Raw genomic sequence first — 19,072 nt, forward strand, 5'->3', positions numbered from 1 at the left:
TTGCGCGTTTTGCACTTTTGCCTATGGGCTGGAGGTTTTGACGCAGTTGCGTCCATCTGTTGGTTTCTCCTGCCTCATTAAAGTGTGCGCCTGTTCACAACTCTCTGCTCTCCTGCACCTGACTTCGCTACCAGAACGCACACACCTGACAGAATTAGTTCCACAGAATTATACATACGAATGAGCGGCTTCTATGGAGGAACTTTGAATGTCTTTGAACTTACGAGAGTTGGCTTAACGTTAAACCAGAGCTAGCTAGTCAGCTAACAAGCTTGTGTGTGCAGAGCAGCATCAGAATTAACTTTTTGTAGTTAATAAATCCAATGTGAAATGTGATAAATATAGTATCCTTAACTAGCATTGAAAAAGTGAATCTATTCTTCTCTAATTAAAAATCTCTCCCCCCAATTTATGAATCACGCTTGTAATGTCAGCAGGGTACAGTAGCCTATGCTTCAGAGGGGGAGGGGCAGGTAGCCTACACATGCACACTGGCAAAGATTTCCAGCTGGCAGGCAGAAACTGGAGTAAAGCCACATTTCCACTGGCACTTAAAGTTAGGGCCAAATTCAAGGTGGCTTGAATGGAAATCTCAAATTCGAGCTGGATCGAGGGAAACCCGGGCCAGCACAGCCCAGTTTCACAACTGGTGCCAGCTCAATTAGAATTTGGGCAGGTGATGCCATTACTATGCAACCGCCAAGTTGATCACTGCTGGATGCTTACACAACGTTTAGCTAGCTCGTCTAGGCTTGTTGCTGTTAGCTAGCACATGGACAAGCAGTACTGCAGTAGTCAGACAAGACACAAATAAATCAAATTGTATTTGCCGCATGCGCCGAATACAACAGGTGAAGAACTTACAAGTCCTTAACCAACAATGCAGTTCAAGAAATAGAGTTAAGAAAATACTTACTAAATGAAATAAAATCCAAAAGTAACACAATAAAATTACAGAAATGTATTTGTAATTTCACCTTTATTTAACCAGGTAGGCTAGATGAGAACAAGTTCTCATTTACAACTGCGACCTGGCCAAGATAAAGCAAAGCAGTTCGACACATACAACACAGAGTTAGTTACACATGGAATAAACAAACATACAATCAATAATACAGTAGAAAAAGTCTATATACAGCATGTGCAAATAAGGTAGGATAAGGCAATAAATAGGCCATGGTGGCGAAGTAATTACAATATAGCAATTAAACACTGGAATGGTAGAATGTGCAGAAGATGAATGTGTAAGTAGAGATACTGGGGTGCAAAGGAGCAAGATAAAGAAATAAATACAGTATGGGGATGAGGTAGTTGGATGGGCTATTTACAGGTGCAGTGATCTGCGAGCTGCTCTGACAGCTGGTGCTTTAAGCTAGTGAGGGAGATAAGAGTCTCCAGCTTCAGTGATTTTTGCAGTTCGTTCCGGTCATTGGCAGCAGAGAACTGGAAGGAGAGGAGGCCAAAGAAGGAATTGGCTTTGGGGGTGACCAGGGAGATATACCTGCTGGAGCGCGTGCTACGAGTGGGTGCTACTATGGTGACCAGTGAGCTGAGATAAGGCGGGGCTATATACAGGGGGTACCGGTACCGAGTCAATGTGCGGGGGTACAGGTTAGTCGAGGTCATTTGTAAAGTGACTATGCATAGATGATAAACAGCGAGTAGCAGCAGTGTAAAAACAAAGAGGGGGGTCAATGAAAATAGTCCGGGTGGCCATTTGATTAATTGTTCAGCAGTCTTATGGCTTGGGGGTAGAAGCTGTTAAGGAACCTTTTGGTCCTAGACTTGGCACTCTGGTACCACTTATCGTGCAGTAGCAGAGAGAACAGTCTATGACTTGGGTGACTGGAGTCTGACATTTTTTTGAACCTTCCTCTGACACCAGACGTAGCTGCTCTGTCCTGCCTATGTACGGCGAAGCCAGCCAGCTCTATATTATGTGTCGTCGTTCAGTCACGTCTCGGTGAAACACAAGATATTACAGTTTTTAATGTCCCATTGGTCAGATAGTCTTAATCGTAGATCGTCCAGTTTGTTTTCCCATGATTGCATGTTGGGAAGTGGTGGTTTACCTACTTGTCTGCAAATTCTTACAAGGCACCCCACCCTCCTCCCCCTTTTCCTCTTCATGTTGATGACGTGGATTTGGGCCTTGTCTTGACAAAGCACTATATCCTTTGCATCAGACTCATTAAATAAAAAGGATTTGTAATGTTCGAGGTGAGTAATCGCAGTTCTGCTGTCCAGACGCTCTTTTCGGTCACAAGAAATGGTAGCAGAAACATTATGTACAAAATGAGTTATAAACAATGCGAAAAAACAAAACAGCACAGTTGGTTAGCAGCCCGTAAAACGGCAGCCATCCCCTATGGCGCCATTATAATAACCACCATAGCTGGATCCTTCATACATTTTTGCACTACACAAACTTTTATGAGAACATTCAGCCCTTGAATGCTAGCTACCTAATGTTAGCCAGCAAATCCGAGTTGAAACAAGCTAGCTAGCTAGCTAGCTAGCTAATGTGAGCTAGCAGGAATATTAGCTGGCCAAGTCATATCGAAAGCTAGCTAGCTACATCATATCAAACCTGTTGTCTCGTTTGCTTAGTTAGCTAGCTAATAACCAATGCCATGGCAAGCAAGGTAGGAATTTAGCTAGCTAGCCTGTTATTCTAGCAATGACGCTAACCATGTAGCTAGCTAGCTAACGTTAGGAATCGAAATACATTGCTCTGAGTCTGGCTGGTACTGGCAGGAGTATAGGGGAGGGTTAGTTACAGCATGGTGAGGATGAATTAAATTCTTCAACATCTTCCAAGCTAGCTAGCAACATTAGCGAAGCCAGCTGCAGTCACATATTGGCAACCTAGCAACATTACATCATTTCTAATTTCTGGGGGCAGTGGAAATGCAATTTGAGCTAGCCCACCAAGGCCAGCCCAACCTGGCTTGACTTCAAATTGCCAATGGAAACAAGGCTTAAGTTTCTGAGTGACAGAGTTTTGTGAGACTGGAAAAAAATGCTGAAACGTAAAATAATGTTATTAACCAGTTTCCATGCTTTTAAAATAACGGTTTTGTTCTGGAACTGTATAGATCACTTTCGTTCCCGGTTCTGATTCTGTTCCTCTGAAAATGTTGTTCTTTTCCAGTTTTCTGTTCTGTTCCCTGAACCGGTTCCAACCCCTGCAATGTACTGTACCTTGGGTAAGCATTAGGGTTAGGATACTGTACCTTGGGTGTGAACATGTGTCGGATCCCATCCACGGATCCCTTGAGGAGCAGAGCCCTGACCAGGAAACAGATCAGTACTACGTAGGGGAACAACGAGCTGAAGTACATTACCTGTAAAACAACCACAACATAAGAACAACCTTATTATAACTCATACATTACAAAGTGAGAGGCTGACTTGAGACTCGACCCGAAAACATCCTCAAAGACTTGAGACTTGACCCTGACTCGTGTTAAAAAAAATACTCTGACTCTGACTTGTGCTCAAAGACTTGACTAAAGGGATTTATTGACAAGTCTGGCTTAGACCCAAAGTTTGGGATTAATAACGAGATAAATCCTGTGCACTGATGACTTCTGTGCTTTATCTAAATGGATCTCTGAGGCTGCCTCTTGTTGTCTACTCCTGACCTGTGGACACAGAGAAATACACAGCCTTGCGGAATGCGGACCACAGTGAGTGGAAGAATACAGAGGAAGAAGCAAGTAGGTGTGATGCAACAGAAAGGCCCTCTCCTGGGGGAGGTCTACACTCTTAAAAACAAAGGTGCTATCTAGAACCAAAAAGGGTTATTTGGCTGTCCCCATAGGAGAACCCTTTGAAGAACCCCTTTTGGTTCCAGGTAGAACCCTTTTAGGTGTCATGTAGAACTGTTTCGACAGAGGGTTCTACATGGAACCCAAAAGAGTTCAACCCGGAACCAAAAAGGGTTTTATCTGAAACCAAAGTGGGTTCTCCTATGGGGACAGCCGCAGAACCCTTTTGGAACTCTTTTTTTCTAAGTGTAGTCTCCTGAACTGCTATAGGTGCCCACCTGCATCTGGGCCAGGACCCACACAAGAGCTTTTGTCTCACTGTCCCACTAAACTGACAGAGAGAGAGGCCTCCTTGCTTCGTGATATACTGTACTATCTTGGAGGATACTAGGGAACTTTGGATTGGAGGGTGGTGTGGGTGGGGGGAGTAAATTGAGTGGAAACACTCATGTTTTTTAATCCTGTATCTCTTGAAACATTCACAAAAATAGTCACGGCCTCTAAACCTTCCAGCTGTCTACTGGCCCCAATTCCAACTAAACTACTGAAAGAGCTACTTCATGTGCTTGGCCCTCCTATGTTGAACATAATAAACGGCTCCCTATCCTCCAGATGTGTACCAAACTCACTAAAAGTGTCAGTAATAAACCTTTCCTGAAAAAGCCAAACCTTGAACTGGAAAATTGAAAAGAATATCAGCCGATATCGAATCGCCCATTCCTCTCAAACATTTTAGAAAAAGCTGTTGCTCAGCAAATTACTGCCATTCTGAAGACAAATAATGTATAGAAAATGTTCCAGTCTGGTTTTAGACCCCATCATAGTACAGAGACCACACTGGGGAAGGTGGTAAATACCTTTTAAATCTCTACGGGATTGGTGTCCCTCCCCCGGGATGGTTGAGCTAACATGCGCTAATGTGATTAGCATGACGTTGTAAGTAACAACAACATTTCCGAGGACATAGACATGTCTTATATTGGCAGAAAGCTTATATTCTTGTTAATCTAACTCTCCAATTTACAGTAGCTATTACAGTGAAAAAATACAATGCTATTGTGTGAGGAGAGTGCACAACAACAAAAAACTTTTATAATGGCAACTGGTTTGATACATTCACCTCTGAAGGTAAATAATGTACTTATATTTTGTAATATTTGTCTGATTTGTCATCCTGATGGTCCCAGAGATAAAATGTAGCATAGTTTTGTTTGATAAAATACATTTTTATATTCAACTGGGTTCTAAAGTTTGAACCCCTGCTGTTTCTGGCCCCACACCCACCCCGCCCAGCAAACTAGATGTGTCAGCATCTTTTCTGAAGGGAAGCTAACTTTACATCATGTATGACCTTCCTGGGAGTGTGTAAACGCAAGTTTTTTATTACCATATCACTTTTGTATATTCTCTATAGTAATGTAATTGAAAATGTATCAATTGACCAATTCGGCACCTCTGGGCAGACTTGATACAACATTTTCTGATATATTGCAATGCTTCACTGGATCAGTCTGTACATACACTGCTGCCATCTAGTGGCCAAAATGTAAATTGTGCCTAAAACTGCAATATTATATTATGGCCTTTCTCTTGCATTTCAAAGATGATGGAACAAAAAATAAAGAAAAAAACCAAATGTTTTTTTGTTTGTGTTATCTTTTACCAGGTCTAATGCGTTATTCTCCTACATTAACTTCACATTTCCACAAACTTCAAAGTGTTTCCTTTCAAATGGTATCAATAATATGCATATCCTTGCTTCCGGTCCTGAGCTACAGGCAGTTAGATTTGGGTATGTCACTTTACGCAAAAATTTTAAAAAGGGTCCAATCCTTAATAGTTTGGCGTCAGACCAAGGCTCTGCGTCTATTCTCGTGCTCATAGACCTTAGTGCCGCTTTCGCCACCATCAATCACCACATTCTTCTGGAGAGATTGGATACCATAATTGGTCTACACAGACAAGTTCTTGCCTGGTTTAGATCCATATCAATTTGTCTCTTTGGATGGTTTGTCCTCTGAAAAATCAATGGTAAGTTTCAGTATTCCTTAAGGTTCCGTTCTAGGACCACTATTATTTTTACTATATATGCTACTTCTTGGTGATGTCATTTGGAAATTCTATGTAAACTTTCACTGCTATGCAGACGACACCCTCGAAGTCTGTGTTTCAGTGGATGGCGGCAAATGTTTTACTTTTAGACTCGGACAAAACAGAGATGCTAGTTCTAGGTCTCAAGAAACAAAGAGATCTGCTGTCTGATCTGACAATGAATCTCGACGGTTGTACAGTTGTCTCAAATAAAACTGAAGGACCTCAGCGTTACTCTGGACCCTGATTTCTCTTTAGACTAACATATAAAAAAATATTTCAAGAGCAGCCTTTTTCCATCTTCCTAACATTTCAAAAATGTGAAACATTTTGTCCAAAAATAATGCAAAAATGCTAATCCACGCTTTTGTCACTTCAAGATTAGACTACATTTACATTTTATTAGATGGTCTTATCCAGAGCAATTGACAGTAGAGTGCATACATTTTCATACTTTTCCACCTGTACTTGTCCCCCGTGGGAATCAACCCACAACCCTGACATTGCAAGTGCCATGCTCTACCAACTGAGCCACATGGAACCTACTGCAATGCTCTACACTCCGGCTACCCAGATAAGGCACAAAACACATTTCAGCTAGCGCTTAATACGACTGCAAGAATCTTTACTAGAACACAAAAATGTGATCATATTACTCCAGTGCTAGCCTTAATACACTGGCTTCCTGTTAAGGCTTGGGATGATTTCAAGGTTTTACTGCTAACCTACAAAGCATTACATGGATTTGCTCCTACCTATCTAGTCGATTTGGTCCTGCCGTACAGACGCATGCCTTCTTATTGTTCCTAGAATTTCTAAGCAAACAGCTGGAGGCAGGGCTTTCTCCTACAGAGCTCCATTTTTATGGAATGGTCTGCTGATCCATGTGAGAGACACAGAATCTGTCTCAACTCTGTCTTTACTGAAGACTCATCTCTTCTTCATCTCTTGAGTGTAGTCTGGCCCAGGGGTGCAAAGGTGAACTGCAAGGCACTGGAATGACAAACCACCCTTGCTGTCTCTGCCTGGTCAGCTCCCCTCTCTCCACTGGGATTCTTTGCTTCTGACCCTATTATGGGGGCTGAGTCAATGGCTCCCATCCTTCCTGTCCTTGGGCTTGTGTGGTTGGGGAGATCTTCGTGGGCTATACTCGGCCTTGTCTCAGGTTAGTAAGTTAGTGGCCTGTTGATATCCCATTTGTGGTGTGGGGGCTGTAATTGGCAAAGTGGATGGGGTTATATCCTGCCTAGTTGGCACTGTCCGGGTGTAACTTTGGACGGGCCCAGTGTCCCCCGACACCCCCGTCTCAGTCTCCAGTATGCTGCAATAGTCTACGTGCCAGGGGTCTAGGGTCAGTCTGTCTGACTGACACTGGCGCAATTCTCCTGTCTTATCAGGTGTCCTGTGTGATCTTAGGCATGCTCCATCTAATTCTCCCATCTCTCCCTCTCCCTCCCCTCCCAGATTACCTGAGCCCTATGACCATGCCTCAGGACTACCTGGCCTGACGACTACTGGCTGTCCACGTCCCCAGTCCACCTGGTCATACTGCTGATCCAGTTTCTACTGTTTTGCCTGCGCTATGGAACCTTGATCTGTTCACCGGTTGTGCTATCTTGTCCCGGACCTGCTGTCTCAACTCTCTCAACTCTCTCCCAACTCTCTCTCTCTCCAAAAACTGGCCCGCGAGTCCTTTTTTTTTGTCCCTCCAAAGTTTTCAGTAATTTATATATATATATATATATATACTGCTCAAAAAAATAAAGGGAACACTTAAACAACACATCCTAGATCTGAATGAAAGAAATAATCTTATTAAATACTTTTTTCTTTACATAGTTGAATGTGCTGACAACAAAATCACACAAAAATAATCAATGGAAATCCAATTGATCAACCCATGGAGGTCTGGATTTGGAGTCACACTCAAAATTAAAGTGGAAAACCACACTACAGGCTGATCCAACTTTGATGTAATGTCCTTAAAACAAGTCAAAATGAGGCTCAGTAGTGTGTGTGGCCTCCAAGTGCCTGTATGACCTCCCTACAACGCCTGGGCATGCTCCTGATGACCCCAATAACTACCGAGTAGTCGTGCTGCACTTCGCTCCGCAGGTAATATTACATTTCATTACATTACAACGGTTTGATTTGTTTGATCTGAGCAATTTTTTTGCTAGCTACATAGCTGTCTTTGTATCAAAGATAATTGTGTAGTTTAGCGTAATTATCGAGGTTAGCTAGCCAGCTATTTTTGTCCTTTGTGACGCCGTTCTCCAAAACTTAGTCAACACTGCTAGCTAGCCAACTTCTACCAACTAGCAGCACTGTAGAAACTAATACATTACAACGGAACGATTTGATTAGTGTAGTGTTAGCTAGCAACATAGTTGTCTTTGCTGTCTTTGTATCTAAGATAATTGTGTAGTTTAGAGTAATTATCGAGGTTAGCTGGGTCAGAAGTTTACATACACTAAGTTGACTGTGCCTTTAAACAGCTTGGAAAATTCCAGAAAATTATGACATGGCTTTAGAAGCTTCTGATAGGCTAATTGACATCATTTGAGTCAATTGGAGGTGTACCTGTGGATGTATTTCAAGGCCTACCTTCAAACTCTGTGACTTTGCTTGACATCATGGAAAAAATCAAAGGAAATCCGTCAAGACCTCAGAAAAACAATTGAAGACCTCTACAAGTTTGGTTCATCCTTGGGAGCAATTTCCAAACGCCTGAAGGTACCACATTCATCTGTACAAACAATAGTACGCAAGTATAAACACCATGGGACCACGCAGCCGTCATACCGCTCAGGAAGGAGACACGTTCTGTCTCCTAGAGATGAACGTACTTTGGTGTGAAAAGTGCAAATCAATCCCAGAACAACAGCAAAGGACCTTGTGAAGATGCTGGAGGAGAGAGGTGCAAAAGTATCTATATCCACAGTAAAACGAGTCCTATATTGACATAACCTGAAAGGCCGCTCAGCAAGGAAGAAGCCACTGCACCAGAACCGCCATAAAAAAGCCAGACTATGGTTTGCAACTGCACATGGGGACAAAAATCATACTTTTTGGAGAAATGTCCTCTGGTCTGGTGAAACAAAAATAGAACTGTTTGGCCATAATGACCATCGTTATGTTTGGAGGAAAAAGGGGGAGGCTTGCAAGCTGAAGAACACCATCCAAATAGTGAAGCACGAGGGTGGCAGCATCATGTGGTTTGGGTGCTTTGCTGCAGGAGGGACTGGTGCACTTCACAAAATAGATGAAAATTATGTGGATATATTGAACAAATATCTCAAGACATCAGTCAGGATGTTAAAGCGTGGTCGCAAATGGGTCTTCCAAACGGACAATGACCCCAAGCATACTTCCAAAATTGTGGCAAAATGGCCTCTATGGGCTAGGTGGGACGCTAGCGTGCCACCCGTGGTGCACTCCATCAACAGCAGGTGCATTTCAAGAGCGGCAAATTTGAATCCAAATAAATGTCAAAATTCAAATTTTTCAAAAATACAACTATTTTACACCATTTGAAAGATAAACATCTCCTTAATCTAACCACGTTTTACGATTTCAAAAAGGTTTTACGGCGAAAGCATAAATTTAGAGTATGTTAGGACAGTACATTTACAAGAGTTGTGTGTAATGTTTTGTCAAGTCAAAGACAGGGTCACCAAAACCATAAAACCAGCTAAAATGATGCACTAACCTTTTACAATCTCCATCAGATGACACTCCTAGGACATTATGTTAGACAATGCATGCATTTTTAGTTCTATCAAGTTCATATTTATGTCCAAAAACAGCGTTTTACTATGGCATTGATGTTGAGGAAATCGTTTCCCTCCAATAACCGGCAGTCAAGTCAGCGTCACAAATTAAATAATTAAAATTAGAAAACATTGGTAAAATATTATATTGTCATTTAAAGAATTATAGATTTACATCTCTTGAACGCAATCAACTTGCCAGATTTAAAAATAACCTTACTGGGAAATCACACTTTGCAATAATCTGAGCACTGCGCCCAGAAAAATACGCGCTGCAATACAGACTAGACGTCATGTTGGGGAGATCTAAAATCGAAAATACTATGTAAATAATCCATTACCTTTGATTCTCTTCATCAGATGTCACTTCCAGGTATCACAGGTCCATAACGAATGTAGTTTTGTTCAAAAAAGCTCATCATTTATGTCCAAAAATCTCCGTCTTGTTAGCACATGATCTAAGCCAGCCGGACTTCTCGTCATGAACGAGGGGAAAAAATATATTTACGTTCGTTCAAACATGTCAAACGTTGTATAGCATAAATCATTAGGGCCTTTTTTAACCAGAACATGAATAATATTCAAGGTGGACGAATGCATACTCTTTTATAACGTATTGGAACGAGGGTACCCAACATGAACTCGCGCGCCAGGTGTCTAATGGGACATCATCGTTCCATGGCTCTTGTTCGGTCAGATCTCCCTCCAGAAGACTCAAAACACTTTGTAAAGGCTGGTGACATCTAGTGGAAGCAATAGGAAGTGCAAAATATTCCTCAGCCCCTGTGTTTTTCAATGGGATAGGTTTAAAGTCAATACAACACATCAGGTATCCACTTCCTGTCAGAAAATGTCTCAGGGTTTTGCCTGCCAAATGAGTTCTGTTATACTCACAGACACCATTCAAACAGTTTTAGAAACTTTAGAGTGTTTTCTATCCATATATAATAAGTATATGCATATTCTAGTTACTGGGTAGGATTAGTAACCAGATTAAATCGGGTACATTTTTTTATCCAGACGTGCAAATGCTGCCCCCTAGCCCTAACAGGTTTTAAGGACAACAAAGTCAAGGTATTGGAGTGGCCATCACAAAGCCCTGACCTCAAACCTAAAGAAAATTTGTGGGCAGAACTTAAAAAGTGTTTGCGAGCAAAGAGGCCTACAAACCTGGCTCAGTTACACCAGCTCTGTCAGGAGGAATGGGCCAAAATTCAACTTATTGTGGGAAGCTTGTGGAAGGCTACCCAAAATGTTTGACCCAAGTTAAACAATTTAAAGGCAATGCTACCAAATACTAATTGAGTGTATGTAAACTTCTGACCCACGGGGAATGTGATCAAAGAAATAAAAGCTGAAATAAATCATTCTCTCTACTATTATTCTGACATTTCACATTCTTAAAATTAAGTGGTGATCCTAACTGACCTAAAACAGGGAATTTTTACTAGGATTAAATGTCAGGAATTGTGAAAAACTGAGTTTAAATGTAGTTGGCTAAGGTGTATGTAAACTTCCGACTTCAACTGTATATTTATATACATATTAGAGGTCGACCATTTAATCGGAAGGGCCGAAAAATTAGGGCCGATTTCAAGTTTTCATTACAATCGGTAATCGGTATTTTTGGACACCGATTGTGGCGGAATTTGTATATATTTTTTTATACCTTTATTTAACTAGGCAAGTCAGTTAAGAACACATTCTTATTTTCAATGACGGCTTAGGAACAGTGGCTTAACTGCCTTGTTCAGGGGCAGAACGACAGATTTTTACCATGTCAGCTCGGGGATTCATTTTTGCAACCTTCTGGTTACTAGTCCAACGCTCTAACCACCTGCCTTACATTGCACTCCACGAGGAGCCTGCATGGCAGGCCAACTACCTGTTTCGCGAGGGCAGCAAGATGCTAGCTAGTATTAAACTTATCTTATAAAAAACGATCAATCTTAACATAATCACTAGTTAACCACACATGGTTGATGATATTACTAGTTTAACTAGCGTGTCCTACGTTGCATATAAACAATGCGGTGCCTGTTAATTTCTCATCGAATCACAGCCTACTTCGCCAAACGGGTGATGATTTAACAAGCGCATTCACAAAAAAAGCACTGTCGTTGCACCAATGTGTACCTAACCATAAACATCAATGCCTTTCTTTAAAATCAATACACAAGCATATATTTTTAAACCTGCATATTTAGTTAATATTGCCTGCTAACATGAATTTCTTATAACTAGGGAAATTGTGTCACTTCTCTTGCGTTCCGTGCAAGCAGTCAGGGTATATGCAGCAGTTTGGGCCGCCTTGGCTTGTTGCGAACTGTGTGAAGTCCATTTATTCCTAACAAAGACCGTAATTAATTTGCCAGAATTGTACATAATTATGACATAACATTGAAGGTTGTACAATGTAACAGCAATATTTAGACTTAGGGATGCCACCCATTCGATAAAATACGGAACGGTTCCATATTTCACTGAAAGAATAAACGTTTTGTTTTCGAAATGATAGTTTCCGGATTTGACCATATTAAATGACCAAAGACTCGTATTTCTGTGTGTTATTAAGTTATAATTAAGTCTATGATTTTATATTTGATAGAGCAGTCTGACTGAGCGATGGTAGGCAGCAGCGGGCTGGTAAGCATTCATTCAAACAGCACTTTCGTGCGTTTGCCAGCAGCTCTTCGCTGTGCTTCAAGCATTGAGCTGTTTATGACTTCAAGCCTAACTCCCGAGATTAGGCTGGTGTAACCGATGTGAAATGGCTAGCTAGTTAGCGCGGTGCGCGCTAATAGCGTTTCAATCGGTGACGTCACTCGCTCTGAGACTTGGAGTAGTTGTTCCCCTTGCCCTGCAAGGGTCGCGGCTTTTGTGGAGCGATAGGTAACGATGCTTCGAGGTTGGCTGTTGTCGATGTGTTCCTGGTTCGAGCCCAGGTGGGGCGAAGAAAGGGACGGAAGCTATACTGTTACACTGGCAATACTAAAGTGCCAATAAGAACATCCAATAGTCAAAGGTATATGAAATACAAATGGTATAGAGAGAAGTAGTCCTATAATTCCTATAATAACTACAACCTAAAACTTCTTACCTGGGAATATTGGAGACTCATGTTAAAAGGAATCACCAGCTTTCATATGTTCTCATGTGCTGAGCAAGGAACTTAAACGTTAGCTTTTTTACATGGCACATATTGTACTTTTACTTTCTTCTCCAACACTTTGTTTTTGCATTATTTAAACCAAATTGAGCAATTTTCATTACTTATTTGAGGCTAAATTGATTTTATTGATGTATTATATTAAGTTAAAATAAGTGTTCATTCAGTATTGTTGTAATTGTCATTATTACAAATACATTTTTTTATTTTTTTTAAACCGGCCGATTAATCAGAATCTTTTTTTTTTTTTTGGTCCTCCAATAATCGGTATCGGCGTTGAAAAATCATAATCGGTCGACCTCTAATATATATATATATATATATATATATATACACTTTTTTTTTTGGGGGGGGGGTAGTTTTTGGACAAAAAGGACTGTAAAAACAAAAATGGACATAAACTTAGCAAAAAAAGAAACCTGCTTTTTTCAGGACCCTGTCTTTCAAAGATATTTCGTAAAAATCCAAATAACTTCACAGATCTTAATTGCAAAGGGTTTAAACACTGTTTCCCATGCTTGCTCAATGAACCATATACAATTAATGAACATTCACCTGTGGAATGGTCGTTAAGACACTGACAGCTTACAGACTGTAGGCAATTAAGGTCACAGTTATGAAAACTTAGGACACTAAAAAGGCCTTTCTACTGACTCTGAAAAACACCAAAAGAAAGATGTCCAGGGTCCTTGCTCATCTGCGTGAATGTGTCTTGGGCATGCTGCAAGGAGGTATGAGGACTGCAGATGTGGCCAGGGCAATAAATTGCAATGTCTGTACTGTGAGATGCCTAAGACTGTGCTACAGGGAGACAGTATGGACATCAGATCGTCCTCGCAGTGGCAGACCATGTGTAACAACACCTGCACAGGATTGGTACAACCGAACATCACTCCTGTGGGACAGGTACAGGATGGCAACAACAACTGCCCGAGTTACACTAGGAATGCACAATCCCACCATCAGTGCTCAGACTGTCCGCAATAGGTTGAGAGAGGCTGGACTGAGGGCTTGTAGGCCTGTTGTAAGGCAAGTCCTCACCAGACATCACCGCCAACAAGGTCGACTATGGGCACTAAACCACCGTCGCTGGACCAGACAGGACTGGCAAAAAGTGCTCTTCACTGAAGGGTCGCGGTTTTCTCACCACGGGTGATGTTTGGATTGAAGTTTATTGTCGAACGAATGAGTGCTACACCAAGGTCTGTACTCTGGAGCGGGATCAATTTGGAGGTGGAGGGTCCGTCATGGTCTGGGGTGGTGTGTCACAGCATCATCGGACTGAGCTTGTTGGCATTGCAGGCAATCTCAATGCTGTGCGTTACAGGGAAGACATCCTCCTACCTCATGTGGTACCCTTCCTGCAGGCTCATCCTGACATGACCCTCCAGCATGACAATGCCACCAGCCATACTGCTTGTTCTGTGCGTGATTTCCTGCAAGACAGGAATGTCAGTGTTCTGCCATGGACAGCGAAGAGCACGGATCTCAATCCCATTGAGCACGTCTGGGACCTGTTGGATTGGAGGGTGAGGGCTAGGGTCATTCCCCCAGAAATGTCTGGGAACTTGCAGGTGCCTCTGTGGAAGAATGGAGAAACATCTCACAGCAAGAACCTGCAAATCTGGTGCAGTCCATGAGGAGGAGATGCACTGCAGTACTTAATGCAGCTGGTGGCCACACCAGATACTGACTGTTACTTTTGATTTTGACCCCCCCCCTTTGTTCAGGGACACATTATTCCATTTCTGTTAGGCACATGTCTGTGGAACTTGTTCAGTTTATGTCTCAGTTGTTGAATCTTGTTATGTTCACACAAATATTTACGCATGTTAAGTTTGCTGAAAATAAACACAGTTGACAGTGAGAGGACGTTTATGTGATCGTGCCTCAATGTAATCAAGGTATGAAATGATTGTTATTTTTCACCGCAATCTCTTTTTGGGCTTAGTTGTGGTCTACAAATGATTATAATTATTTTCCGGCCTCCCGACCATTCACTCCGACAAAAATTGGTCCGGGGCTGAATCTAGTTGCCTACCCCTGCTGTATGTGTTGAAGCTCCATTTCCCTAACCATGTCAGTATGCAGCTGAGCTGCTCTTGAACATCTTCTACACACTGTATCAACCATTCATAAAATAGGAAAATCACAACCTTGGTCACTATCTATATAAAATAAGCTCCTTTCTGCTCAGAGAATCAAAAAAAATAAATACAACAAAAATACAAAAACGTTTTGTCACATACACCAGATAGGTGCAGTGACTACTGTACCTGCCACCCATATCTAAATATTGTATATCTGCCTCACCTATCAAAGTTTGTATCTTTATCCCATTAGATAGCATGTAATTTATGTAAGGAGAGGTCATTTCAGTCACAGATAGTAGGAGCCATCTATCATTATGGCTATGTATCATCAAGTTGTTGCTATGCAACTCAAATTATACTTTGTCAGGTCATGATAAAAAAAAGAATCTTAATCATGTATACTGTAAGTGCTTTAACTTTGAGGTGTTCTTTTGTAGCTGCACAGAACTGTTGTCTATCAAGAATGCAAGCCCAAATTAGATTGAGTGGAAAATTAATAAGCCATTTAATACACATGATTAAAGTTTTTTTCTTTCCATTTTTTGTGAGTACACCCCTAACAATCACACAAAGTAAAAGAGCGCGTATAACCATGGCAACCATGCTCCCCCTCGGTCTCTCTTGCACCCTCACACCCACACACAGAAATGAAAAAGAAACTGTAGATCACAGCCTAGGAATAGGCTTTTGTGAACAAGCGGCGAAAGCGACATTAATATTCTTTTGTGTGGTAAAGCCCTGATTAAGCTTCAAAGGGTCTCCCACTCTGGCCCCTTCACCAGGAGGGGAATGGAAAGTGCATGGCCATTTTCATAACCTCACGCTAGGCGACAGACGAACAGGACGTGGGGGATTGGGACACTACAGACGGTTTCCCTGTTGTCGTGCCATCACCATGGCAGAGAACCAAGATTAAAGCACTTCTGTCTGTTTGAGAGGCCAGGGCATCCATCTTGTTTTGTCTGTGTGTGTTGTGGAGACTGTTTTTGTCTGTGTTTATTGTGGAGACAGGGGCTTGAATAGAACCAAGCAAACACCAGACAGCGGTTGGGATAAGACCAGGGAGAGGGACAAAGGCCGGATCAAATGCTGCATTAATTAAGATAGCACAGGATAGGGCCATGTTCCTATAAGACCAGAAATACTCTAAAGCGAGTGAAAATGGTATTTTCTAAAATGCTCAAGGAACAACACTCTAAAAGGAGTAGAAACTTTCTTTGCTAAGACGCACAAGCGATGATAAGGACCCAATGGTTTTCTCAATGGTGTTCTCTTTCAAATACTTGTTTCGATGTATCAAGTGGGGGTTTGCAAGGACCACCTACTCTCTCGGAAGTACCTAACAAAAGCATCTGTCGGAGACAGACAGGTGAGACCCTCACTTCCATAAAAGAAGCCAGTCTCCGGACCTCTGGTTGTTCTCGCTTCTCTTCCTCACGAAGAGTGTCACTACTCTAGCTCTTCTCATATCGACTGTATACCTGTTTGCCTGCTTAATCTGCTCACCATCAAACCGTGAAGGATATTGCTGCTGAGTGTATGTCTTCAGACCCTGTCGAGAGGTTGAGTAGTAACTGTAAGGTTTTTGTTTACGAGTAGAAATTACATTTCTACTTCTCAGTCTCCTTTGGTAGCTAGCGTCACTGCTAGCTATTGAGACTTGTTTGACACTAGAACCGCCTGGCCTTTCAGCCTATAAGTACCCACTAGAAAACGTTGAGAACGTTGCTGGGTGTCCCCATTACTATACGCATCAGATGAATATCAACCCGCAAGTTGTGCAAACATAAGCACCAATGCTTGATAGTGCATAAACAATTATAAAGGATGAATTGTATGAAGAAATATTTGTGGAAATATACCCTTGTAAAAATATAACAATAGTTATTTGTTGATTTAAAAAAAATGTTACCTTTATTTAACTAGGCAAGTCATTTAAGAACGAATTCTTATTTACAATGACGGCCTACCTGGCCAAACCCGGACGACGCTGGGTCAATTGTGCGCCGCCCACGGGGTCTCCAAATCACGGCCGAATGTAATACAGCCTGGATTTGAACCAGGGACTGTAGTGATGCCTCTTGCAGTGAGATGCAGTGCCTTGGACCGCTGCACCACTCAGGATAGAGTCAAGGATATGTTTTGTATAATCCTTCAAAGTCCTAGTGAAAAACGTAGAGCTTAAGCCAAATTTCGACATTTCCAGGCATTGACGCATCAACATTCTAACAGTTCAAATTTATTTATTTCATATATACTATCGGAAGAATAATCATTTGGTTTTGTTTATGAAGGTCTTAGGTAATATTAGAATACAAAAAAAATATTACTTCAAAAGAACAAAATAGCATTTTCATTAGTTTATGTTACTCTTGACTATCAGTAAAAACCAAAAAACAATAGTTGAAGTCCGTCACAAAGAAATACAGTATAATTTCATTTTGGCAGGTCTAAAGAAACATTGTGTATTTAAACAAAAACAGAATAGCATATTTTAAGATTATTATGTTACAAGTCTTTGCTTAGTAGCCAGAGCAATGCCGCTATGCGAGTGGTCATGTGCTGAATTCATGGTCAGCGCGGATATTCTTGCAAATAATAATATTTGGAAAAATAAATCCACTTATTGCATTTTGAGAGTTATTTGATGAAGGTAAGTGTCATAGAAACTGCAGAATATGCTCTTTATGATACTATATAGAAATCAAAACATTTTACCTGCATCAACATTTTTTACATTTTACCTGCATCAAAACATTTTACCTGCATTTGATAAAGTGATGCTCCTTTCCCTGCTCCTGTCAACTCCAAGCTGCGCCAATCTCTTTATGTACAATTGGACAATTGATAATATTTGTACTCATCAGACTATCTTCAAATGAATCTTGTCTTTAGGTTATCTTTTATTATGTGTGAAATTAGTTTAGGTATAGTTTAGGTGTAGATTTGATGGACTGGCATCGTTTGTTTCCCCTCGCTCATCAACTTGGATAGAGTCAAGGATGTTCTACATTATTCTAAAGGCCTACTGCAACAAGTAGAATATTTTGTTTCCCTTACAATAAATGTGATTAGTAATAGAGTTATAGTAAATAAAACAGTCCTGTAACAGCTTATTTTTACAAAGAAAATGTAAAAGAGAATGATATAAAATTATTAACATGTGCTCCAATGCTGGTAAATAGGCATAAAACAAACTCATCATTACACCTAATTTAAATTAAATTGTGAAATAATGTGCACAATTATCACCCATTCATCCATGTGTCATTCATTGAGCGAGGAAAGACTGACACATTAGTGCCTGGCTGGGTACCAACGTCCTACTATAGCGCATTGTCTTGGCAGATTAAGTTGGGAATAGGTGTGAAAAAAAGGGAAAAAGGCTCCAAATACATCTCTATTTGTAATTTCAAAATTCGGACAAATGAGCAATGCAAAATACAAAAGTCAGGGAAGGAGCAGGACATTGTTATTATTTTGGGGTAAAAAAATATATATTTACCAAACGTTTTCTGTAGTTGCGGATCAGACCTGCACAATAGGAGTAATTTTGGACCATTCCTCTTTGCAAAACTGTTTCAGTTCCACAATACTCTCGGGATGTCTGGTGTGAACCGCTCTCTTGAGGTCATGCCACAGCATCTCAATAGGGTTGAGGTCAGGACTGACTGGGCCACTCCAGAAGGCGTATTTTCTTCTGTTCAAGCCATTCTGTTGTTGATTTACTTCTGTCTTTTGGGTTGTTGTCCTGTTGCGTCACCTTTCTGTTGAGCTTCAATTGGCGGACAGATAGCCTTACATTCTCCTGTAAAATGTCTTGATAAACTTGGGAATTCATTTTTTCTGTCGATGATAGCAAGCTGTCCAGGCCCTGAGGCAGCAAAACAGCCCAAAACCATGACGCTCCCTCCACCATACTTTACAGTTGGAATGAGGTTTTGATGTTGGTGTGCTGTGCCTTTTTTTTCTCCACACATAGTGTTGTGTTCCATCCAAACAACACAACTTTAGTTTAATCTGTCCACAGAATAGTTTGACAGTAGCGCTGTGAAACATCCAGGTGCTCTTTTGCGAACTTCAGACGTGCAGCAATGTTTTTCTGGACAGCAGTGGCTTCTTCCATGGTGTCCTCCCATGAACACCATTCTTATTTTGTGTTTTACATATTGT

General features: G+C 41.2%; 1 protein-coding gene across 1 annotated transcript in view; it reads right to left on the reverse strand.

Annotated features, from left to right (window-relative positions):
- LOC106573109 (sodium-dependent neutral amino acid transporter B(0)AT2) overlaps positions 1–19,072 on the reverse strand; it is a 62,672-nt gene that overhangs the window by 13,929 nt on the left and 29,671 nt on the right. Inside the window, exon 6 of the mRNA XM_014147819.3 lies at positions 3,237–3,347. Coding sequence (XP_014003294.3) covers positions 3,237–3,347 — 111 coding nt within the window. The remainder of the gene's footprint in view (positions 1–3,236; positions 3,348–19,072) is intronic.

The sequence above is a fragment of the Salmo salar genome, chromosome 16 (assembly GCF_965601325.2).
Source record: "Salmo salar chromosome 16, fSalSal1, whole genome shotgun sequence".
Classification (NCBI taxonomy): Eukaryota; Metazoa; Chordata; class Actinopteri; order Salmoniformes; family Salmonidae; genus Salmo; species Salmo salar.